We start from the raw sequence: 25176 nt of genomic DNA, 5'->3' as shown, positions 1-25176 counted from the left end.
TTATCCTCCCCAAATCCAAACACCCTTTTCCTCTTGAATAACCATAATTATTTTGGTACAAGTTGGGACTAAAAAGCCATTTAATAAGTCAGATGTCAAAATCTTTTTTCCCTCCGCAGCCCTGTTTATACGCCCCTGGTTCCCAGTAAGAGCCGTGCTCCAGGAGTGGATGCCTGGAGGATGCGGGAGTGAAGGGTCTGGAGACTCCATGGAAACCGCACTGAGAGTGACATTCGGCTCACAGTTCTTGGATGCCTTCCCGGGGTGTTCTGACCCCCAGCACAGGTGCCAATATAAACAGTGCACAGGAAGATCCAATCAGATTTCACTAGAATATAGGTGACGAGGCACTGTGAATTAGTTACCATCACTAAAGCATTTTTAAAGAAAGAGATTCTATTTCTTTTTCAGACAGTTCCTAGTAATAAAGGCCTTGAGAGTAGGGCTTCTGGTGGTTTAGTAAATGAGTTAGAGTCCGCTGAAACAGATAATGTTGAGACCCCCTCCTTCTCCCTCACCAAAAACATTAGATACAATAAGCAGGCCCTTCTATCATTGCCTTAACATATACGTAATAGTCCCTTTGCTGTAGCCAACTCAAAGGCACACTTTAGGAGCATCTAATTAAAACCACAAAAAATTCTCCCATTTGGGGGAGATTCCATCTCCAGAGTAATTGCATTGAATGAGAGAAAAGAGAAGCCTTGCTCAGCCACACAAGCATTTGGCCCAGCACTCCGGAGCACCAAACATTTTCAATGGAAAGGAGGCGGCAACACTTCCTCAAATCCACTGTGAGAGCGCACCTCACAGCTGGATGGAATGAACTAAAGAATAATCGAGGCAAATAAAAAAGGGCAAACAAACGGCATAATGATTCCGAGGACAAATGTCAACCAACGTAGAACACCTTGCCTTTTCTACATGAGCTCCTCCTGTCTTCTGAAAGCTGTGGTTATCCAGCTTTTCAAAACGAAAGCTTCATCTGAGAAATTGAGGCACTCGGGAGGGTTCTGCAGCCATGGGCTCAGCAGAGTAGGGGTGGGGGCTGGCTGGGAAAGCACTGCCTGTAGTGACTCCTCGGGTGGGTTTGCAAGGCTGCTGCCTCTCCCAAGGTCCCCTCTCCAGCCTCCCGGCTGGTTAGTTGGTTGGTTACCTGATGAGGACACACTGGTTGTCATGGCGCTTCCAAAGGCAGCGGTAACACTCGTTAGCAACGGCAAAGACGTGTGGGGGCAGCTCGCCCAAGTGGCTCTTGCTGTAGCGCTCCATGGTGGCACGCTCGTACAAGCCGGGAATGGTCTTGTAGGGGTTCACGGAGGCAATGATGGAACCGATGTAGGTCTGCAAGCACAAGGACACCCAGTTGCACGCGGCGCAGGGAGGAGTCACCGAGCAAGGGCTTCGCACCTCTACCCACGCTGGGACAGGCACAGGGACAGAGTCTGCGCTCCTCCACGCAGCTGCCTGCTGAGACCGGAAGGAGCTGCCACATGTCACTAAAGCCTGAGCTCTAGAAAAACCCACCTGAGTGTCCCCTCAGGGGAAAGAGGACTTCTGCTCCCCACTGAGTGCACTTTTCCTATGACTCTTTGGGACAAACTCTGGTCATTCTGTACAAATGAATGAGCCGTTTCAAAGAGGACTTGCTATGAAGGGAAAATAAGAGAAAGAGGATGGTGAAGCAGCCCAGGCCCGAATCCCTGTCCCCTGGGGCCCCTTAACCCTGGACTTGTCAGCTGGCGGACAGAGAGGAATGGGGAGAGCTACAGTTTAATGGAGACAGAGCTTCTGTTCGGGATGGTGAAGACCTGGAGATAGGGCTTATGGTTGCATAACATTGCCAATGTGATTTTAAAAATATTTTCTACTTTTAAATTTCAGTTGATATACATTGTATTAGTTTCAGATGTTCAACCCCATGATTAGACATTTGTATAACTTACAAAGTGATCGCCCCTACAATGCAAATGTATTTAATGCACTCAGTGGCACACTTAAAAATACTCAAACTGGTAATTTGGTGTTATGTGTATTCAACATCAACATTTAAAAGGTGACACCACCATTCTGAGAATACTCAGTATTCAACAATCTCAAACACCTCCTGAAACTCTGTATCACTTACCTGGAACTTAGCAGATGGACAAGCCTGCCTTTCTGGAACAAAAGCCAGGCCAGAAATTAAGCAACATCTTCAGAGCAGCAAGACAGAGGCCACTGAGTTATTAAAATGGAACGCCCTATGTCTCCTCCACACGGACCTGGACTTCTGCAAGAAACACTAATGAAGCTCGGCTGGCTGGTTCCTGCGCTCAGACCCAACCAAAGAAGCCAGTCAGGAGGGGAGGAGGCAGAGTCCTGCAGCCGCCACCGACCAGCCAGCTTCCATGGCACATGTGTGCCATGCCAAGGGCTTCAGGGGGGTTAGGGGCTAAATCCCTACGCTGAAGCCCTAAATCCTCACTACCTAAAAATATGACTATGCCCTCTATGGACAGATGACCTTTAAAGAAATGTTTAAGTTCACTATTAGGGTGGGCACTAGTCCAGCATGACTGCTGTTCTTGTAAGAAAAAGATCTGGATACCCAGAGACACATCAGGAATGAGTGTGCATAAATAAAGACCATGTGAGGTCTTGGACAGTGTGGCTCAGTGAGTTGGAGTGTTGTACCATAAACCACAAGGTCTTGGGTTTGCTTCCCGGTCAGGACATAGGCCTAGGTTGCTGGCTTGGTCCCCAGCTGGGGTGTGTATGAGGGCCGACCAATTGATGTTTCTCTCTCACAGAGATATTTCTCTTCCTCTCTCATTCCCTATCCCCCTCCCTTCTACTCTCTCTAAAATCAATAAGCATGTCCTCTGGTGAAGATTTTTTAAAAAACCAGCATGAGGACACAGCAAGAATGTGGCCATCTGTAAGCTAAGACGAGAGCCCTCAGAAGTAATCAACCCTGCCAGGCGTTTTGATTTTGGACTTCTAAAATCAAAGAAATTGTGAGAAATTTCATTTCTGTGGGTTAAGCAACCGGGACAGTGACATTTTGTTAGGACAGCCCTCGCAGACTAATTCAGAGGGCCTGACCCCTTTAACACTCACAGTAACCCTGGGAGGGTCAAAGCATCACTACCCTGTTTTTCTGGTGAGGAAACTGAGGCATAAAGAGAAAAATCCATGTACAGTCAGTCACACACCGAGTAAGTGGTAGCGGTGAGATTTTGAGCCCAGGCGCCCTGATGCCAGAGCCTTCTCTCCATCACAGGCAAGTCTGGGCGACACAGCAGAGCAAGAAAAAGGCAGGAAACACTCGGCACAAAGTCCAAACATCCTGAGAGCATCTGCAGCACATTACAGCAATTTGTAGTCATTTATATTCATAGCGACTGCCAGGAACGTCAAGCAAAGCATTCTATGTTCCATACAACTGGTCAAAAATGTAAGGGGGTCTGTAATGTGCTTTGGAAATATACTGAACCAAAAAAGGTTAAAAACGTAAAAGAGATATTACCATATGACCCAATGATTCCTCCTCTAGGTATATGCCCAAGCGAATTAAAAACAGGTACTCTAACACAGATATAGCAGCATTATTCATGATACCCTAAATGTCAATCACCAGAGAGACAGGTCGACAAGATGTGCTAGATCCATGCAATGGAATATTCCATCAAGAAAAGATTGAAGCACTGACACATGCTACAATGCAGATGAGCCTGAGGACACTGTACTGAATTAAAGGAGCCAGACACACAAGTTCACATATCCAGAAATAACAAGATGCATCATGCTCCTTAACATTAATGCAAAGTCTTGGAATACACACCTTCAGGTTTCAACCCAAACTGAGAAAGAAAAGGGCTCTGGTGGCAAATTACAGACCTTTCGGTAAGGGAGGAACAGGAGGCATTTAGAATTCAGGGACAACATCATCTCATCAGAGTTCAAATAATAAATATATATGTCGTCGTTGATAATAACCTCAACAGATGGATTCCCATGTATCAACAGGGAGAGCAAACAACCAGACCATGAGCCAAATGCAATCATCTAAAATCTCTGATTTAAAGAAAAGAGAGGAAAGGGAAGGGAAGGAAAGGAAAAATAAAAGAATGTGTAAATGTGTTTGGCTGGTATGCAGAGAGAACCCAGTTTTTTTTTTTTCTGATTACAAGAACACTTGCCTCATTTAAAGTTAAAAATCCCTCTCTACTATAAGAAACTCCATTTAGTACCAGGGTAAATTAGGCTCTTAAAAGAAGAAGGCTCAAGTTTCACAGTTTTACGTTCTTACTAATGACCCAAGTCATTTCTTTAAAGGCGTGTCACGAGCCTTGTCCCAGGACAAGTAATCCTACATGCTCCCACAACAACTCTACCTGACATTCCATACCTGTGGGCACAGAGGCAACACTACCTTCATAATCACTTCGGCGCATGCCCTCGCCTGCTCCAATATAACCTTGAGATGTGGGCAGGGCAGAGGCTGCTGTCTGCCTCCTTTGACAGATGAAGAAACAGGTGAAGGATGCTAACCAGTGCGCGACAGTCGCAGAGCCAGTGACAGAACGGGCATGGAATCCTGGGTTCCTGGCGTGTCACACTGTGGGTCTGCGTGACCCCTTCCACCACCCACCCACGTACGGAATGGCAATCATCCCAGACTCTGCGCAGCCTCGTCGTCAGTGGCCAATGTCTCCACGTCCTGTAAGCTCCACCTTCACTCAGCTCCGGAATCATTCCCCTTCCCCTCCATGTCCTCCGCCCTGACCTCACTTGCTTAAATGTCCACAAAAGCCTCCTTCCTCCCTAATTTCCCACACGAACCTGTGTGCTCAGGTCAAGCTCCACACTTGACAAACAAACTTCTGAAGACAAAACTCTCCTACTTAAAACTCTTCAACGGCTCCCACGACCTCTAGGGTCAACCACGGGAATATTCAAGATGGCAGTTTGCAAGGCTCCAAAAATGTAACGGGACACACCCACATCCTAATCAATTATTCTCATTACAGTGACAGAAGGTGGGGGGGAGGGGGTGCTTCAGTACCCTGAGGGGTCTTCACATACTCACTGAGTTCCTATTGCTTGGGCTCCTGTACACACCAAAGAGTACTTATGAACCTGCCTAGAACCAAGTGGAAGACAACAGGGTGATGACAGCAATAGCTCCCAATGCTTTACTCAAAGGACACTGTCCCAAGCCTCAGAGGTCGGTCCACCAGCAAAAATAGACACTGCCCGAGACGTCTCCTTTTTCCCCACTACCTGAAATATGCCACTTCGCGAGAATGATTTTTGTCACTAAATGAGCAACAGATGTGTTGAATAGTAAGGAAAGTTCAACAGGTGATAAAAAGTCAAAACGGTAACTGGGGACAGAGGCGGCTGAGAGAAGGGCCCAACTGAAATTAGGTCCCAAGGGAGCAAAGAGAAAAGGTACTAAGAAACGCGAAGAGCTACGAGGCAACATCTGTTGCCCTCCTGTACCACCCACCCCTCTAGGCATTTTTAACTGCTCTAAAAGCGGCCCTGATAACACTCTCCTGTTAGATGCTGGACACGTGCAACTCTCCAGCACAAGGTGGGACCAGGTGCTGGTTTTCCCATGCTGGTTCTAAGTCCCGCGAGAATGACTAGCCTGATCCTTTTAACGGCTTTTTCTGAAATAGAAAGTACATTCTATTTTGAAGCACATAAAACTTTTTTCTAGTCAGAAAAGTTCCATATAACTCACCAAAAAATACACTTCTTGCCCATTTTAATAATCTGGAACAGCTGGAGCACATATTGCTTCAAAATGCTGGGAGGAACTCACTCTATTTCTTCAATCCAAAATCTACCAATTCAAGGTTTTCAAGAGGCACCAGGGTATAACACGAAGTCTCTAACCCTCCACCAAAGGGGAAAAAAATCAACTACAAATAAGAAAAAATGACCAGTGGCCTCAGCCCAGAGCTGCGCGTGGATGTGGCGTGGCCCGAGCTACTGCTGGGGAGTCGCCCTCCCAACACAGGGGCAGATGATGGAGACCGCAAGCCCTGGCCAAGTCCGAAGACTGGAGGTCCTCAGCCTGGAGCGAGGGTCCCTGGGACACTGCTCAACCCCTCTGGGCCTAAGTTCTGATCAGCAATAACAACACATCCTCTGTAATCCCACATGACTGCTATGTGAAACTGCTACATAAATCGGAGGTATTTATGACTGATTTTGTTAATGAAAATAAAACCGCAACTGCTTTTCATCCTGTGGTCCTGAAAAGCTGGATGCAGACCAAGTCGTGTGAAACGCTCCAGGGAAACTGATTCGAGTGAGTGCGCGGTAGACTTTCCCAAAGGGAAGGCCCTGCTAAGAAGCGAAGCTGTTAGCCACCGACCATTCTCCTCTTGCCCTCCTTCTCCCTCATCTCAGCTAAATGCGGCAACGAATTACTTCCGGAATCTTTATCTTGAACGCAGCTTGTTTTAAATTACAGACCTGTATACTCAGTGGCCCACTGGACATCTTCACTCCAATGCCCCTCGGCTCCAACTCAACACGGACGGGGCTCGTTTCCCCAAATACCTGCTTCTTCTCATAGTCACATCACGACAAATGGCGCCATGTCTGTCCAAATGATTAATCCAGAGATCTAGGGCTCATCCTGTAGAAATCATCCCACCTGCCCCCTCGGCTCAGTCACTTAGGATTTTACCTCTCAGTATCTTCTGAACTCAGAACTTTCCCAGGACCGGTTCCAACTGAACCGCATCGTTTCCCATCTGGTCTGCTGGCCTCCTCTCCTCCTAGACCGGATACCTCCCGCACTCCCTCATCACCCGGCAGCCAGAGTGAGCTTTCCAAGAACTCCTGTTCAAAGTTGCCCCCTGTGAATAAATTCCAGGTCCCTAACATGCACACACAGGGCCCTTCCTCGCCTGCTTTGAACCACCTTGCCAGCCAGCTGCACCCAAACTTTGTTCCTGCATCTTCGATGTCCTGCAGCTGGACATCGGCATCACATCACACAATACCATGCCCACCTTTAGCCAGGAAAGAGCCACTGTCCTTGACCAAATTCTCCAACTAATACTTTAAAACTCAGCATAACTAGAGCACCTCAGCGGAGAATCACTCTGACCCCTCCCCTCACGTCCTCCTTCCAAGGGTCATTCTTTCTGTGTTCCTAGTAAGTAGTTTTGATCACACTCATTGTCACCCTGAGCTATCTGTCATTGGTGTGCTGTGTCTGTCTTCACCAATAAACTCGGAGGTGCTAGAGAGGCAGTGTCTTCATTTATCCGATCTTTCAAGAAACTACTAACTTGAGCAAGAGTCATTTTGCATCCTTGGGGCCCAACATTCATCCTGAGCCAGAGGCAGGGCTGAATCAATGTAGACACACTGGCAGCCCATGACCTGACCATCTACCCAACAAACAAACTCACATTTTAACTGTGTTTGCATGCTCTGTCCTCTGCATAACACAAACTATTTCCCATCACTGTCCAGTTGAACAATTAAAAACATTTAAAAGTAATTTTTTAAAAACCTGTTAGGCATTCAAGGTTGCTGAAAAGAAAACTCAGTCACAACAGATAACTCAAGTGGCTAAATTAGGAGGTGACATTTCTATTTCATTTGAGTGGCTTTCAGACTAAAATTCCCTCCTTGCTGAAAGAAATATGACCCCAAAGAGAGGCAGGGAAGAGAAAAATCACAAAAACAAAGTTTGTAATCGCCACCATCATGTGCTGATGTGGAAGTGGCCACTCAAAAGCATAAATGGTTGGCAACGTTTAAAAATACATACATAGTCGAACAGATGGTTACAATCATCTTTTGGCAACACCAGTTCTTGATTTCATGTGGAAAAAAACCCTGACAAACCACACTGAATTCAGCTGTTCCCGGTATGAGACACATGCCAAGCCTGCTAATCATCCGGACCATCAGGCCATCCCCGAATCCGTGAGAGGCGCGCTGTTACTTGACACTGGCTTTGGAAAAGCGCAGAAACAAACTGAAGAAAAAAGTCTACTTTGGGAAAACCCAACTCAAGGAAATGAAAGGCAGACTTCGATGTGCACGTCCAAAACGGTAAACTCCACGGCGCGGTACGTCCAGTCCCAACACTCAGGCTCCCGTGGTCCCCACGGGAGAACTCGGTTCACCTGCCTCCTGCCATCAATAGGTCTTCAACGGGCTGCTGCATTTTTAAAATGCTAAGACATCTGGCTCGACAGAAGCAGGCTGCAAAGTTAATTCAGGAACAACATCAAACACACTCACAGATTCAGTCCGGAACACCACCTAACCAAAGGAGAGTATTTTTGAAACACCTAAAAATACATTAGCTGTGAAGAGTCTTTTGTGCTGACTCGAGCATTTATCTTTAGACACACGGCCCCCATGTCTTAAAACGGGCTTGTTTGATTCTGATCTCCGCACTGTTTGTTCAACAAGACCGACAAACTAACCGAAGGGCTGGGTGGAACAGAGCTCGGCTTCCTCTGGAGCCGTCTCCAACCCCGTCTCCAACCCCGTAATTGCAGGGCGCTCTAAGTTCCCCGCGGCTCCCTCCCTGGTGTGGTTTGGAGCCGTTCCTTCAGGGCAGGACAGGAGTCTTCTCTGCGCACTTGGCCCAGAATGCAACAAACCCTATAATGCAGAGAATGGGCTTCTCTCCCATGCGGCAGGAAACCAGCCGCCCCAACAGCCTTGCTTGGCAGTCCCTCCCTTCTGGACGTGGAGCTTATCTTCCATGCAATAGGAACCTCATCTGCTCCTACAGGAGGAGGGAGTCCCACAGATGAGGACTCTGTGTTTAGGTCCTGGGTACATGACAATTTGAAATAATCCAGGCTCTAGAGAACACAGCATGCCAGGCATCCAAAACCCAACTTGTCTTTCCCACTCTGCTCTCCCCGAGGAGCTGCCGGGGCCGACGGCGCCATGCTCTCAGGCCCATTTGGGCTTGACAAGGCTGGCAGTCATTAAAGCTAATCCTTACCCCTTCGCCTCCTCCCCCACACTCCTCGTATCTGTTTTTGTCTTGCTCACAACCATGTGTACTCTGGTCTAAAACCCTCAGCTCCTCACCCTCGAATCATTGCGACACTCACTGAACCAACTTACTCTCTCTCTAGTCTTATCTCATGTCACTTCCCCATCAACGCTTTTAAATTTTTCCCAGGGAAATTCTCTCTTCAAAACTTAACAAAGACAGTGTAGTCTGTATGCCGCCGAGCCTGAACTTTTCGGACTAGTCTTCAGGAAGGCAAGGTTCCTCAGCTTCAGCACTTGTGACACCTGGGACCAGGTAAGTCTCGGTTATGGGGCTGTCCTGTACACCGTGGGGGGTTAGCAGTATCCCTGGCCTCCACCTACCAGACACCAGTAACATCCTCTGCCCTAGCTATGACAACCAAAAGTGCTCCCAGACCATATCAAATGTCCCCTGGGGGCAGCATGACCTGCTTAAAAACCACTGCTTCCCGGAGCCCTGACCCGAGCCTGCCTAAATGCATCTCATTGCTCCAAGTTCCCCAACACACACCAGATTCCATAAGCAAAGAACCTTCTCCCAATTTAGTGAGGCCACCTCACCAAATTCACTCTCCTCTCTCCATCTTCATGCATGGTGGCTCACTCACTAGCCCTGCCTTCTAACCAACTCTTTGTAGTGTCATTACTGTCCCCTGCTCCATAGGGCTTTTCGTCCACCTCTTATCTCCTTGTACCACAAACATACCCTGCCCTTCCACAAGGAGTCTTCGGGAGCTTACAGATGGGAGTATCTGTCTTTATCAGGTCTCATCAGTGGTAGGAAGAGATAGGGGAGGGTGGAACCAGCAGGGTGGGACCCTTATCAGACCATCTCCAATGGGTGAGACCATCACGGGCAAGCCTCAGTGGCAGAAAGCCCAGAGACAAGAGATTCAGGGTGGAACTTTGGGATGGGCTCCCAGGTGAGGAGCTGAAATACTAAGCTGGGCTTCTACCTGGGCAGTCACTAGAGGATGGGAAAGGCTGACCAGGTGGGCCTCGAAGCATGAGAAACCTGGAGTTCCAGGAAGGGAATCAAGCATCAGGACGTCTGTTCTCATCGACGTGTCAGGACGGCAACAGGCCAGTCAGGCAGACCTACAGACACAGACATAACAGTGCACATGGCATCCATGCCCGGGGACGGGGTGCCCAAGTGAGAGGCAGGTGCTCTGGAAATAAAGACTTGGTGGTATCAGATAAGACAGGGAGAAAGGTGCAAAGGTTAACAAAGGTTCTAAAGCTTTCTCTCGTACTTCATTGTAAAAGAGCTCTATCAGGTATGGGTGTTATGACACCTGACCTTTTAAAAAAACCCAAGTTAAAAAACCAATACCCCAAAAGATTAATTAATACAGAGCCCAAGAGGAGGTGAGTGGAGAAAAGGGGGCCCAACCCTGATTTGTCTGTGGAATGCTTTATCCCTCCATCACTCTCTACCTCAATTTTCAGAGGCTGCCAGGGGCTAGAGAAATGATTCTACTGGAGTCTGGTAGATAAGGGAGAATACAGCTAACAGTTCCCAAGGAGAATACAGCTAACGGTCCTTCACTGCACAGAACAGATTTCTCTACCTGGAGATGGGTCCTCTCATCAGTGAGCTGTGTAACCTGCAAATTCAAACCAGACAGCCAACAAATAACACCCGGAGTCGGGGAGAGATCCACAGGAGTTCGTTCTCAACAACATGACTCAAAGGAGGGCACCTCTGAGGACAGAAAAACAGTCCCCACCCCAGATGTCCACAATGAATTTCCAGAACCTGTGACTGTGTGATGCTGCACAGCAAAAAGACTTTGAAGATGTGACTAGGTGGCAAACTCTGAGATAGTGGGTCCAATCTAATCACACAAATCCTTAAAAGCTAAGAGCCTTTCTCAGCCACAGTCAGAGAAGGAAGCAGAGATCTGAAACCTGAGAAGGGCTGATCTACCACTGCTGGCTTTGAAGGTGAAGGAAGGGGGCCTTGGCTGCCAGCCAGCAGGACAGCAAGGGCCTCAGTCCTACAACTGCAAACAGCTGAACTCTCCCAGCCCCAGGAAGGAGCAGGAACAGGATCCTCCACTAGAACCTCCAGAAAGGCTACCGCAAAGATAGCACCCCGTTACAAGTCACGTCATCTTCCCTGTTTTAAACATGTAGACAGGCATTACTTAGAGTGGGGATAAAAGGCAGGAAGCTGTGCTCTTCTGACAGATGGCGGTTCTGTCTTGATGGGGCAGTTTGACGGGTACTGGCACCCTTGGCCAACAGCTTCAGTGATGTTAAGGAAATCACGGTGGCTGCTTTATGGATAACAATACAATTACCCAAGTGTCTAAAGAAAGGCATGTAAGGACAAAATGAACTGAATTGAACTGCAAATTGCATGTACAAAAATCCTGTGTTTTTCCCTTAAAAGAGAGAAAAAAGATCTTCATTTCAGGAAAAAGAAAACAAGATCCTATTCACGGGGTTCACTGGATAATTTGGCTATCAGGTTTAATGTCATCGTCACGGAGGAGGAAAATACTATTAAAAGGCTGGCTTTTAAATCCATTAGGTGTTTTTTTTTCCTCCTAATTGACAGACTTTTTCTTGACTACTAAATGTATAGTAAGTAGATGTAAAGACATGAGTTTGGAAATACTCGCCTACAAGAAACATAACACCAACAAAACATTTTTCATTCCAGCGTCACATTTCATTATCAACTAGAATCGGTTATTTCTAATGTGTATGGCATACATTTTACCACATTTATTGCACAACTAGCAGGTGCCTGGCAGTGGCCTTGGCTCCAGGAAGACAAAGTGAGTAACTCCCTGACAGACCGAGGGTGGCGAGGGCCATGCAGACAAAGAGCTACCTGGAACTGCGGCACACTCCGTGGGAAAACCAGAGGCACGGTGCGTGGCGACCGGGCGCCTGTGTGGCTCTGCTGGGAACAGGGGGTTCCCTGTCACCTACGAGATGCTGAGATGGGAGCAGAGGAAGAACACCATGTTTCACCAGCACATGCAAGACACAGACTACACAGACTACTTTTACATAAACATGTATGAACATTACCTTTTCTGAAGAACATATGGAAAACATTTTAAATCTGATGACTCAATATAAGCAAACTCAGCAAGTCAGAGAACTACAACATGATGAAATTTCTCTAGACAGGGCCGTTTGAAAACATTTGGCAAACATTAGGTCGATCTGGCAAAAATGACACGTTCACAATGGAAAGAGAAGACAAATAAACATGTTTTTAAAAGAAGATGACCAAAATTAAGCCTAAAACCCCCAAATCTCTCATTCCTCCGCGTCCCAACTCTTCTCTCCTGGTCTAAGGGACAACAGATGAATCGGAGGAACCCAACTCCAAAGGTGCCCCGAGCATCGGTTCACACCTACTAGTTGTTGTAAAAGCTGATATTACTCTTTAGCATAATCACAAAGATAATAGCACAGTTGAGTGTAACTCTGAAAGAGCAAAAATTATTCAAAGATGAAGGGTTTTACAAGATTTAAAAAAAAACTATGAATTTGAACTTGACAAGAAAAAGAAACACTTACTAAACAGTCGACCCATTTACTGTAAAGACCTGCAAGCAGCCAGATAAAAAACGGATAGAATCTGCAGGCCAATCTTGACAAGATAATGTAATATATGTACTTTAATGTAAAAATGGTTATTATAAGAATTTTAAATATTACTTTATAATATAGAAATAGTCACATTTCATAAAAGTTGAGACATGTGAGTGTCTGCTTCTTATGGACATGTCTCCATTCTAAACAGATCCCACAAGTAAGAAAGGTGGGAGTTCCTGTGAATCCATATACCCCCCCGGGTGGGATCCAGAACCAGGGGGAGAGGAAAAAAAAAAAAGAAAATCCATTAAAGGAGAAGAAAATGAGAAAAAAAAAGCTTAAGGTCAGGTCCACTGGTTTACAAATCCACATTTTCCCCAGCCCTCTCAACTGAGGAAGTCAGGCCGCTGTGAGCTGCTCTTTGTGCATCAGAACACCTTCCAACAGAGCACATGCACCGGAGAAGGTCAAATCATCCTCCAATTCAAGTAATTCCTCCAATAAAATCAAGGCAGTAAACACAGAACGTGATTTATTGAGCCACGTTTCTAATTTGGTAAAACGCCTGAATGCACAGTTTTACTTACATTGACTAGAGAGTGTCAAAAAACAGAAAATACTCTTTGAGAACAATAATTTGAAAAACAGTACTAGATTCATTTGGTGGGATCACTTCTTCAGTTATACAAATGTCTAACCACTCTGCTGTACACATGAAACTAATTTAATATTGAATGTCAACTGCTATTGAAAATTCAAAAAAAAATCAAAAACAGAACCCAAAACATCCAGTCGAACTTGAGGGCTTTTCCCAAGACGTGCAGTGGCACTCACGTAAATCTGGTCTCTCGTGTACCGCTGGTGGAGGTTGTGCATGATGGACCCGCTGTGCAGCTCCGTCAGAGCGGCCATGTCCTCCACGCCCTCATCGTTCCCAGGCTGCATGGCGGTCACCTTCTGGTGTGTGATTGTGCTCTGCTTGTACGTGAACACCTGACGGGGGGCGACAAGTTCAAATGTTTAGTTACCAGCAATGAAGTGTTTCTAGAAGTTTCCTGAACACACAATATGGACAATACTAACTCAGTACAGTGTCAGCAACAAGATCATGAATTGGACAACTGAAAAATAAACTGTAGAGAACTTTTCACGTTCTTTTCGCTGCCCGTCTCTTTTTAAAGAAGCAATTATTTCGACAAATGCTGCTAGGTGTTCTTAAAAGACGTTGTCGAGGGCGCCCCATCCTTTAGGAACCACATAAGTTGTAAATTTACAGTTCGTTTCTCTGCCTATTTCGCCAACTGATGTAAATCAGCTAACAAACTGGCTAACCAAGCTTTTAGAAAGATATTTGGTTTCACTACATAATGTTTCACAAGGAATCATATATTAAAAGCTTCATAATAATGTTCTTCCATTTCAGGGGTGTCCAACCTGAGGCCCGCAGGCCACATGTAACCCAGGATGGCTGGGAATGTGGCCCAACACAAAACCATACGTTTACTTAAAACGTTATGACATTTTTCTGTGATTTTACGCGTTGCAGTGTATTTAATGTGTGGCCCAGAGGTGCCAAAAGGCTGGATAACCCTGGAAGGGTGACATAAATCTACTGTATATCTACAGATTTGTTCAAAGATCAGAACACATCTGCACAGGGATGTTTGAAAAATATCCTTCGACACTATCCCCTCGCTATCAGGATGCACAGCACTCATGTGATTCTTAGGCAAAACAAGTCCCCTCCCTTTCAGATTTAAAATGAAGTCAGTTTGTTGGCTTGACAGCCCGGCTCCCCCCAAATTCCAAACTCCAGCGGTGAGGGCCGGGTACACGCTGTGGCATGCACGCTGAGGCAACTCTGGTACCGTGAGACTGATCGCTGACTTTGCCTGCACTGCTCACGTCTACCAGGCAATTTCTCCCTCACACCTGCCCTGGTTTAGGATTAACCCTTTCTAGTTAGCTCCATTTGTTGACCAAAGTTTGACCAGCTTTACAAACACACTCATATAGATATCATATCATTTCATGATGGCGTCTACTTGGTATTTACTCGCTTTACACTTTTATTATATTCATCCTCAAAACAAAACAAAAACACCAGGATGTGTTGTAAAAAACAAGAACCTAAAAGACACAAAAAATATGCAGTCGTCATACGTGTGCATACGTATGCGCATGCACACACACACACACGTGCGACCTCTGGAATACTTGCAGAACTTTTTGACTGGGGAGTCTGTTTTTAAATATTGGCCAGTTGCCTACATGGGAACAAATAGCATGTTATTGCAGAAGAGAATGACACACTAAAAAAAGCAAAAGTACCAATTCGATGGTTTTCATAAACCACAGAAAATGGCATGTTTTATTTTTCTAGGGAAAAATTTAAACTTCAGCAGTGGCATTTCTGCCACGTGAACCACAAGAGTTGTTGAAAGCTGTCCTGAGACTCTGCTCAAAGCAGGGCAGACTCCCAGCAGGTCTTCTGAGCACCAGCCACTCTCCCAGACCCCCACCAGGAGCAGGAGATGGGCCAGCCCCAGCGGCCCCACCTCAGGGTGGGATGGCCAGCCCTGCCACGGGGCAGCGCCCGCAGGCTGGGGCAGTCGGGGGGGGGGCAGGAGCACGGGAAGGGTGGGGTGTGCCACGGGCAGGGTAACAACATATTAAAGAAAAATTCACAGGAACGTTCAGAAGTGTAGGAACACTTAAAATACCGTGGAAAGAAAGTTAAACAGCGAGACTTAGGCGAAGAGTACAAGGAATTTTAGGGCAACCTGGAAAATTCCAGAAGCAAACAGCTGGAACTCTCTGCCTTCCCCAGCTTTCTTCTACATGCCCATGATGTCGGACGAGGCAGGTTTTCCAGAAGCACCACAGCTGGGCAGGTTACTTGGCCTTCCATCGGAGTGACCACGAAGGTGGGCGCAGAAGCAGAACCCGGCTGGCCTGGGGACCGTCTGGCTGGCTGAGGTGTGCACAGACATGGCGTGTCACCTCTCAGCACCCAGCACTCCTGGGAAGGTCCCCACTCAGAGCTCCTGCCAACACAACTGACCGGTTACCCGAGTGCCCCAGGAGACTTTTCTCGCAGGAGCAGAGACACGACAGGGAAGCCAGCACAACTACTGTCTCGTGCTCACCCCCTACAAACTCCCCACCACGACCTCCCCAGCAGGGAAACAAACAACTTTTCCCACTAACTGTCAGAGCAGATGGAGAATTCCAGAATTTGAGAACAGAAATAATTTAGAATATTAAAACTGTTGACTGTATTTATGTTGACTCTGCTTTTTGGAAATAATCAAGCACACTGTACAACAGTTAGACTTGAAAGATACATGAATAGGGATTAAATATTTATCATATGGAAACATTTCATTGTTTTTCAACACGCTGGGATTCGTGAGCGCAGGAAAACAATCAGAGCTGGTCGTATGGCCATTGAGAAAATGGCTCTGACCTGGAGACAGAGCTCCCCACCATCGTACGCCGACTTCCTCAGGTACCTTCGAGATCATACTGAGAACGTAACGTGGGCCCAAGCCCATTCCGGCAGAGGGGAGGTCAAGAGAACTAGAACAGTCCTCACGACCTGAAAGAGAGGAAAGCATGATGGAAGATAACAGTTACATAAACAAGAGGATGTGAACAGAAAAAAAGAAACATTCTGGGAAGGTACAGGACCGCAGATGCTCAAAACAATGGCTACTTTGAAGAAGAGGGGAGTGGTAGGGAAAACAGAGTTGTGAAGGCAAGGCCAGGATGACCATCCGCTCAGAAATGGGTTAATATCTGTAAAGGTCTTAGAATGATGTCTGGCACATTGGAGGTACTAAATAAGTGTCTGATAAATTAATTAAGAAAATCCATTCCTTGGAGCAAATAGTTACTGGTGTGTTCTAAGCACTGGGAACATAGCTTACCTTCCATTAAGGGGAAGAAAAAACCCCCAAATATACAAGGAAGCCTATAGCATCACAGATGGTAGGGAATGTCCATGAAGACACCATGAAGATAAGGGGACTAAGTACCAAGACGGGTTTACTTTATATTAGGTATTTGGGGACAGCCTCACAGGTGAGATAACACTAGAGCAGAAACCCTAAGGAAGTGTAGGATGGAACCAGCCACTGACATTCAGGATGTTCACGCATATAGAGTGAGACACAAGTAGGTTTACAGTTGTCCATACGGAAAATAATACGATAAACAGTAAATAATAATGCAAGAATAAACTCTGTGTTTTGCGTACTCACAACCACATACCTACTTTTGCCCTACCCTGTATTGGTTGAATAAACCACCTGATTAAATTTGAAAGATTTCAACAAGTTAATAAAACACATAATCTTATTCAAGAATTTCTAATTATCAAAAGTCATTTCTGCCCCGGCTGGTGTGGCTCAGTGGATTGAGCGCGGGCCTGTGAACCAGAGTACTGCAGTTCGGTTCCCAGTCAGGGCACATGCCTGGGTTGCAGGCCAGTTCCCAGCAGGGGACTCATGAGAGGCAACCATACAATGATATTTCTCTCCCTATCTCCTTCCCTTCCCCTCTAAAGATAAATAAATAAAATCTTAAAAAAAAAAGTCATTCCAATGTGCAACAGTTAACAGGGCATTAGCTGCACAAGATTATTCCCAAACAGCAGAAAAGAAAACTCCAGGTTTAAAGAATAAAATTCTTTTCAGAGAATTTTTTCAGGAACTGCCAAAATACGGTAACAAGATGTATCCCTAAAAACCCGACTCAGAATAAACTGAGTTCAGCGGGGCACAGCAAGGATACAGGTGGCAAAGTTAAGAAATGGAGCAAAATATGGAAGATTATTAGACAGGAAATCAATTCAGAGACAAAGGGGCCTCAGAACAAACAGCTCCCGTTATAGAAATGCAAGTCACTGGTCACACGATGGACTGGATTAAGCAAGAACAAAGGAAACCAATCAACACTGTTGGAAAAACAACTCAAAGTGGGTTTGCCCAAGGCTGGGTCCACTTGCCCACTTCTGTATGCAAAGGCATGGAGTCAATTAATTAGACAGGAACAGCTGAGCTGTTCTCAATCCCCTTTTGTTTTTAACGTTAGAATAGTACACACTGCAAGGCAACCCCCACCACAAGTACACAATACTTTCTATAGTACACAATGACGTATACAGTATTTCCCTTATTACAAGTCATTAGGAACTCTCAGTCATAAGACCTAACTTTCTCTGTTGAAGAGAAACAGAGGAAAAAAAATCTCATGTCCTCTCCTGATGAGCAGGTGGAAAACAGACGCCATTCTCAACCAGGGCGACTTCATTTCGAGTTAGCCTGGACTGTCCTCCAGAGCGGTTCTCCACTTCATTTGTCCTGCCCACACGGCCACCCCCGGGAACATGTGGTCATGTCTGTAAGCAGTTTGGGTTGTCACAACTGGCCCACCATCTCCCCAGTCTGTGAAATGAGAAAGGTGATAATAATACCTAACTCACAGGATTATTGTGAAAACTAAAGAAAATAACGTAGGTAAAAGCCACAGCAATTGGCACCCATGAGAGCTCAGTAAAAGTAGCTATTTCTGTGAGGAGGACGTCATCCTGGGAACAATGCAGAACGTTCTATAAGGAAATAATCAAGGGTCAACACAGATGGAGAAGCCCCCAGTCCTCAGACAAGGGCCTGAACACCAGCTGGGTGCGGGGAGGGACTGAGCAAGAGGGAGGGGCGCGCATTTAGTTCTTCATATTTTATCACAATCCCCTGACTTGGCCGCTGACGATCAACTATTTGACATAACACTTTCTTCTTCTATTTTTAATCACTCTGCACAAATCTGGGTGGCCTTGTTTCAATTTTCCCTGGAATTCTACATTGTCCCTGGGATGCCTCTCAATTCATTTTCCTCCTTTCATTCATTTACTGGCTCATCCACGCAGAAGTTAAAGTATGATCGGGGACAAAGGTTAAGATGTTTATCTCCCCACATGTGGCTAAAAGGAGCAATCACGTAAATTTTTAAAAATGAGCTTCCTCATGTTAAGCTTCACTGGCTCCAGCTATGCGCTTCAGACGAGTCTGAGAAAGAAGCCATGCGCGTAACTGAAAATCTGCCCGGCCTCTTGTTTGGCTGCTGCCTCAGGAGAAGAGGACGGACGGATGTGGGGCAGGAAAATGTGAGTCCACCAGAAAGTTCCACCACAACCTAAGGAAACGCAACATTGTACACGTCTAATGCAAGTAAACATGGTGCTTTCAGCTCAAACTTCTCAGAGACTTGGCATCCTAATAACCATGGCACGGGGGTTAAAATTCATTTATGCAAATGAATATGGTATCTGTTACTCTGACCTCCCTTGGGTGAGTTTGTCAGATAACTGACTACTAAATACAGATAAAGCAAAGGTTGGCATCTTCTTTTCCAAAGACGCAAGCTTGTCTGTGAGATTAAGTCACTTAAACTGTCACCAGGTTTTCTCTGCCCAGTGTAGCACCACCCACGGCACTTGGGCACAGAACCAAAACAGGGAAGCAGGCTGGGCAGAGGAAACCGTATGTGGATTCTGCTCCCTCACTTGATCCTCGGCAGGGAAGGAAGTAATGGCGCTCATTTGTCAAAGGATGAATTCACGAAAGATCAGAAAAGTTAGGAAACCTGCCCGACACCACCCAGCACCGCTAGCACCGACTTCCTTGGGATCATGGAAAAGCATGCACATCAGAATGAGACCTTAGAAAGTCACGACTTTAAAGAAAAGGGCAGCGTGTGGGACCCTCGTGCCGAGGGACAGCTGCTGACTCGTGACTGTATCAGTGTCCACACCCTGGCTGTGAGGTTGTGAGGGGTCACTGAGGGCACCTGGTGAAAGGGTCCATGGGATCTGTCCATCTTATTGCTCACATGTGCGTCCAGGTCCACAACGATCCCAAAACCAATGGAGCTTACAAATACAGATGAAAAGACTGGAAAAATATATCAGGACTCCAGCCCTGGTTTGCAAGTTTATAGGTGTTTTTAATTTTTGTATACTTTTCTATGACTTTTCTAAAAATTTTCAACATTTCTAGACTTACAAAGACAAATCAGTCCAATTAATACCACTATCTATGAACACATATGGATACATATAATGGATTCAATTAATTAAAAAAATTTTTAAAAAGCAACAAAAACAGAACAAAATGAAGTGATAAACCTCCACTACGGATAACAAACTATGGGAAGGAAAAATGCCTACCCTTCTAATCCACTTGTCTTAAGCATAGTAAGTTTCAGCCCAGAGAAACTCTAAGAAGAAGCAGAAATGGGGTAAAAGCCCAGGAACCCCAATTCTTGGCCCAAAGATCATTGACAAGTGGTTGACAAGCTCTCCTTTCTGAGGTCCCTTTGTTCCTCTCTTAACATCCTGGTCTTCTTCCTAATTTTAATGCTTCCTTTCTGAGCCCTTCATTCTGAGCCACATGAACTTGAACCTCCATCCCTACAGCTCTGAACCACATTGATGTTCCACAAGCACCTCAAAAAAACCCAACCCAGATCGCGACATCCCTCCTCCCCACGCCCACTTCTGTGTCCCTTCCTCAAGGAACTGCGCCTTCAGCACCAGCTCCCAAGTCAGAAACCAGCATCGACCTGAAACCCGCCCACTGTGCTGGCCACCGCACCCGAGTTCCACGTCCTGGTGATCGGATGATCAGCACGGCCTGGAATCCACGGTCCCCTGTGCTGCCTCGGCCACAGCTCGCTCTTCACGCTTTTCGTCCAGACCCTTTACAGCAGCTTCCTGACTGGTTTCTCTGCCTCCAGGGCCCCAGAGAAGGATGGAGCCACACTCCTCAAGTTGGAGTCCAAGAAACATTTAATTTGGAGTTTTAATGATTAAAAAAGGTTTGGTTTGGTTTTACTCGTTTTAATGACAACTTTTGCATGGCATTGATAACTTAGCACTGAAAAACTTTCTCAGAGATGTAACTCTGGTTCCTTTGGCTGGCGTTTCCCAAACAGGAACTGACCAGGATCCTTCAGGGGACACAGCTCGTGTCTGAGCAGCGGGATCTTTGATAAGCCTGAACCCCACGCTGCTCCCTATGGGCCGAGCCATCTTAACTTGCTCCACTCACTCGTCCTGGAACCTTCCACTTTCTCATCTGCAAGAAAAGGATGATAAGAACACCGATGCCTCCTGGAGTGGTCGGGAGAACAGATAAGATAGTTCTTGAAGCAGAGTAGGCAACTCAAATATTTGTGCTGCTAGCCCTGTCACAATGATCGGGGTGAATCTGGCCTTGCCCTCACGGAAATTCTCTCCCTGGTTGTTCCCAGTCACTCCCAGCGTGAAGAATAATCCCCTCCACGCGGTTCCCTGCAACGCTTTCCTCAGGGCCCCTGCTGCTTCCCCCGGCAAGCTGACTCCAGCCCTGTCTCTCGCCCCCTCTCCTACCAGTCCTGCATTCCACACTGTGGTCAAGTCCCCTGGGGCCCGCCCTTTGTTCCTCCCTGTCTCCCCTCCTCCCAGCCCCTGCCACCACACCCACCTGAGCAGGGTGCCCTTCTCTCCCACGACACCTTCGACAGAACCTCTCCTGTCACCACATTCTCCTGTCATCTCTTTCTAAAAATGTCATTACCTTTACCGGGATGATGCTGGTTAATAAAATTATATTGGTTTCAAGTGTAAAGGGTTAATGTCCAAAATACATAAAGAACTCATACGACTTAAAGAAGATAAACAATCCAGTTAAAAATCAGGGAGAGGACCTGAACAGACACTGCTCTCGAGAAGACATACACATGGCCGACAGCTATACACGATCTCTTCCTTAGAGCTTCCTAGGAACCAGGGGTGGCAGAGCTCCAGGCTCCTGCTGGGAAGGGCTGATTTCCTGGAGCGGCGTGAAGAGCTCTGGGGCTCCAGAGGGGCAGTGGGGAGGGGGGCAAGACCGTACAGTGATGTCTGCAACAGCCAGGGCCATGCTGCCGTCCTTGAACTGGACCCAGGTGGGAGGGTCTAGATGGCGTCCTGTGAAGACCGCTGTGTCCTCAACCCTTAGTCACGTGTCTGGCACCAGTGGCTTACTGTCTGAAGGATGAGCACGAGCTGTCCTTTTGTGGTGCTGAGGGCACATAATGAGCACCTTGCATTTGTCACATAACACCTAGCACCGAAAGCTGACTTGTCAATCAACACTTTATTTACTAGCTGTCTTGAAACTGCCTGAAATTGAATAATATGACGGTGATTCCTTGGCTGCTCTTAAGTGAAATGAAAAAGGCATCCTTGAACCAAATGTACACTTATCTTGGAGTTTTAAAACAAAGTCACAATCAATTTTCTGAATCCTAGCTTGAAGTAAAACGTGTTTTGCATGCTGCTTATTTCCAAGTATCAAGGAAGAGCTAAGAGACACCACACAAGGTGTTTAGTAACCCAGTGAACAATAATAGAATCAGAATGAGTCCAGATTCCAGACTGACACCAAAAGTCTTTTTTCACTATTAGTTTGGCAAAATATTCAGGGGGCAGGCACAAGAGGTCAGGATGGCACAAACCTATGGTCCGAGCAGCAGGAGAAACAAGTTGCCCGGAAGAGAATAGGAAAGGCGGTAAAGCAAGCCCAGGGTTTGGAACCTGCGATGGTTAGTTCGCACACTTTCCCTGTGTGCGAGCCCAGCCCCCCACTGCCAAGGAAATGTCAGGAAAGCACTACCTGAATTACTGAAAGGACTAAGAAGAGGCAAAAGGCGGGAAAGATAGAAGAGTGAAAAAACATGGGCCACTAAGTCATGACAAGGATTTTTATTTAAAAAATATATTTAATAAGAAAAATTAATACTATACACTGGATACTTTTCCTAGTGTATGGACCATAAGCAACATATTGCTTGTTTATTTCTCCCTGAAAAATGTCAACAGGAATTACAGTTTCCCTGTAAATGTAATTTAATTTCCCTGTGAATGCAAAGGATACAAAAGCTTTGCACACCGGCGGTAAGAAATCTGGTCCAAGTATCTAAAAGTCAGAGTAGCTGAGGTTTAGAGAAACTGATGGAAATCTGGTTGAAATCTTAGTCTTGGCAAAGGTTATGGGCGGTAAACACGACCACGGTTTTGTCACTATCACTCCTCACATCCACCACTGAGCTTCCCCAAAATGGTGCCTGGAGATCCTTCCTTTCTGGTAATATCCTTAATAAGCTGGGGTCTCTTCAGATTTCCATTTCAGAATGTTACAGAATCAAAACATGGCGTAAAGACAAAGGGAGCCGGCACGCGCTCACTCAGCACCCAACGGTCAAGCAGCCCCTCCTCCGGGGTGCAGACCCTGATGCTGCGGGCGCGAATCCACACTCCTCCTTCCACTGTCCCCACGCCTACCTGGCTCTCGGTATCAGCCACCCAGGCCACTCCTCCTTCCGCTGCTTTCCAGGGGCAGACACAACGGAGAAACCCGAAAGCAGAAACTCGGTGGCCCACACACGCAGGAGACAGGCGGATGGAAACTGACCGAGATCGCGAGGAGGAAAATGGGCCAAGCAACCGCCTCCCATCTCGTGGACATCAGACAACTGAGAAAAGTTGTGGCGGACTCACAGCAGCCAGTTCCCACAGATTTGCATTAGAAATGGATGAATAGATCCACATTGTTTTAAATCACTATATAATTTTTTAAATTCTCTGCTCTCTTAATCCCTTAATAGCTACATATGCTCCTGTTAAAAGTCTGTGAGTTGATACACTCCTGGAGGGAACATAACGTGGTGCAGCTCCTTTGGAAGATAGGCAGGTCCCCCAAAGGGGGAGCATAAAGTTACCAAATGTCCCACCAATTCCATGCCCAGGTACATCCCTCAGGGAAATGAAGACATGCCTCCATGCAGAGAGTTATACCTGAGTGGTGTTAGAATTATTCCCAGCAGGCCAGAAGTGGAAATAACCCAAGTGTCCATCAACAGATGAATGGATAAACATCATGTGGTATACCCATACAGTGGAATACTATTCAGCAACGAAAAGGAATGAAGTACTGAGACATGGGTGAACCTTGGGAGCATTATGCCAAATGAAAAAGGTGACACACAAAAGGCTACACATTGTGTGATTCCATTTATATTGAATGTCCGAAGTAGGTAAACCCCTGAAGATTAGTGGTTGCCAGGAACTAGGGGGTGGGGATGGGAGAGGAAGAGTGTCTGCTAATGGCCTAAGGTTTCCTTCTGAGGTGATAAAAACGCTCTCAAATCGATGTGGTAAGGACTGCACAACTGCACGAATGTACTAAAAACCATAGCACTGTACATTTCCAATGAGGGAATTCTACGGGGTATGAATTATATCTCAATAAAGCTGTTGTGTTTTTAAAACATAGCCGAGTCAGGCACTTGGCCCGGAAGGTGGCACATGCAGATACCGACATCCTCGGGTGTCCCTCCCTCGCTGGCACGCCAAGCCTGCCGCCGATACTGCCGCTCACCACCGGGAGCCCCACAGAGACGTCATGCTGACCACCACCTGCTGACTAAAAGTCGGGTGCCCAAGGGGCATGAGGAAACCAAGGGCAGAAATCAGGAAAATCCAGCACTGGCAGAAGGAGGAAGGTCGGCCTTGGCATGACAGGTGGACCCGTCTGGTAAAGATCAGAAGGCCAGGGCTGACCACAGAGAAGCAAAGCTGACCCCAAGGCAATACAGGGAGGACAAGGCCAGGAAGAGGGGAGATGGAACACATGCAGTTCAGAAGGCACAGGTTTAGGAGCCCAAGCACCCCTCAAACAGGAGCAGCCTGTCACTGTCCCTGGGCCCCTTTATTTGGGGTGTACCCCAGCTCTGCCCCCTGGTTCCCCCTGCTCTTCTCCACGAATATGTCCACCATCCTGGCCTCAACCCCACCCTTTCTGGTTCACATCCATTGGCTAAAGCACTGCAACACTAACACGGGGCATCAGCACAGCTGCCCCATCCAAGGTGAAGTGCATTTCCAACATTCGGACAGGAGACCGCTTCACCCTTCCCCAGCAGGCATTTGGCACCCAGACCCCAGCCCCTAAATGCCTCTGGCCTCAGTTTCAGTGACAACAGGACTGAAACCCACACACTTGCAAAGGCCATGATGGCCCTGGCAGGAAAGCACCAGGCTGCACAGAGGAAGGCGTCTCCGGTGTGGCCACCTCGGAATCACAGAGCTCCACTGGGGGTGAAGTGGAACGCTTAAAATCTGAAGTCTCCAGCAATCACTTGCTTCAGCCACAGTATGTACAGCAACTGTGACGAGTCGTTATAGTTTCTGGCTCTCACTGACTGCAGTTCAAACCCAGGCTCACATCCCTGCCATGGACCACCAGGGCTGTGTGGCCTCAGGAATAACGCCCCACCACTGTGCGCCTCGCTTTCCTAAGTGGAAACCATGGAAAATAAGAGGACCCCCCTCACATGGCTGCTGTGAGCCGAGTCATGTACTCTACTGTGCGGTGCTGTACATGTACAGTACCCTAGGTGGGCCAAACCCTCAGGTAAATGCTCAAGACACCCACTATCCCTGCCGCCAAGGTCCTCGGCCTATGCAAAAGCGGTCTGCACGACCTCCGTCCAGGA

The 25176-nt window shown here is 46.8% G+C and overlaps 1 protein-coding gene across 4 annotated transcripts in view; it reads right to left on the bottom strand.

The window, feature by feature from the left end:
* MYO10 (myosin X) overlaps window positions 1–25176 on the bottom strand; it is a 191205-nt gene that overhangs the window by 95442 nt on the left and 70587 nt on the right. For 3 of the 4 annotated variants that reach the window (XM_053657372.1, XM_053657370.1, XM_053657371.1), the window contains exons 3-4: window positions 13429–13587; window positions 1157–1344 (exon numbers count right to left, since the gene is read on the bottom strand). In XM_053657372.1, coding sequence (XP_053513347.1) covers window positions 1157–1344; window positions 13429–13539 — 299 coding nt within the window. In that variant the 5' untranslated portion in view covers window positions 13540–13587. Of the gene's footprint in view, window positions 1–1156; window positions 1345–13428; window positions 13588–25176 lie in introns of those variants that run through there. The other variant, XM_053657373.1, reaches the window with a different exon arrangement.

The sequence above is a fragment of the Artibeus jamaicensis genome, unplaced genomic scaffold (assembly GCF_021234435.1).
Source record: "Artibeus jamaicensis isolate MK-2021 breed Jamaican fruit bat unplaced genomic scaffold, CSHL_Jam_final scaffold_369, whole genome shotgun sequence".
NCBI classification, from domain to species: Eukaryota; Metazoa; Chordata; class Mammalia; order Chiroptera; family Phyllostomidae; genus Artibeus; species Artibeus jamaicensis.
Note: the sequence above shows the minus strand (reverse complement) of the source record. Positions and strands in the feature narration are given on the sequence as shown.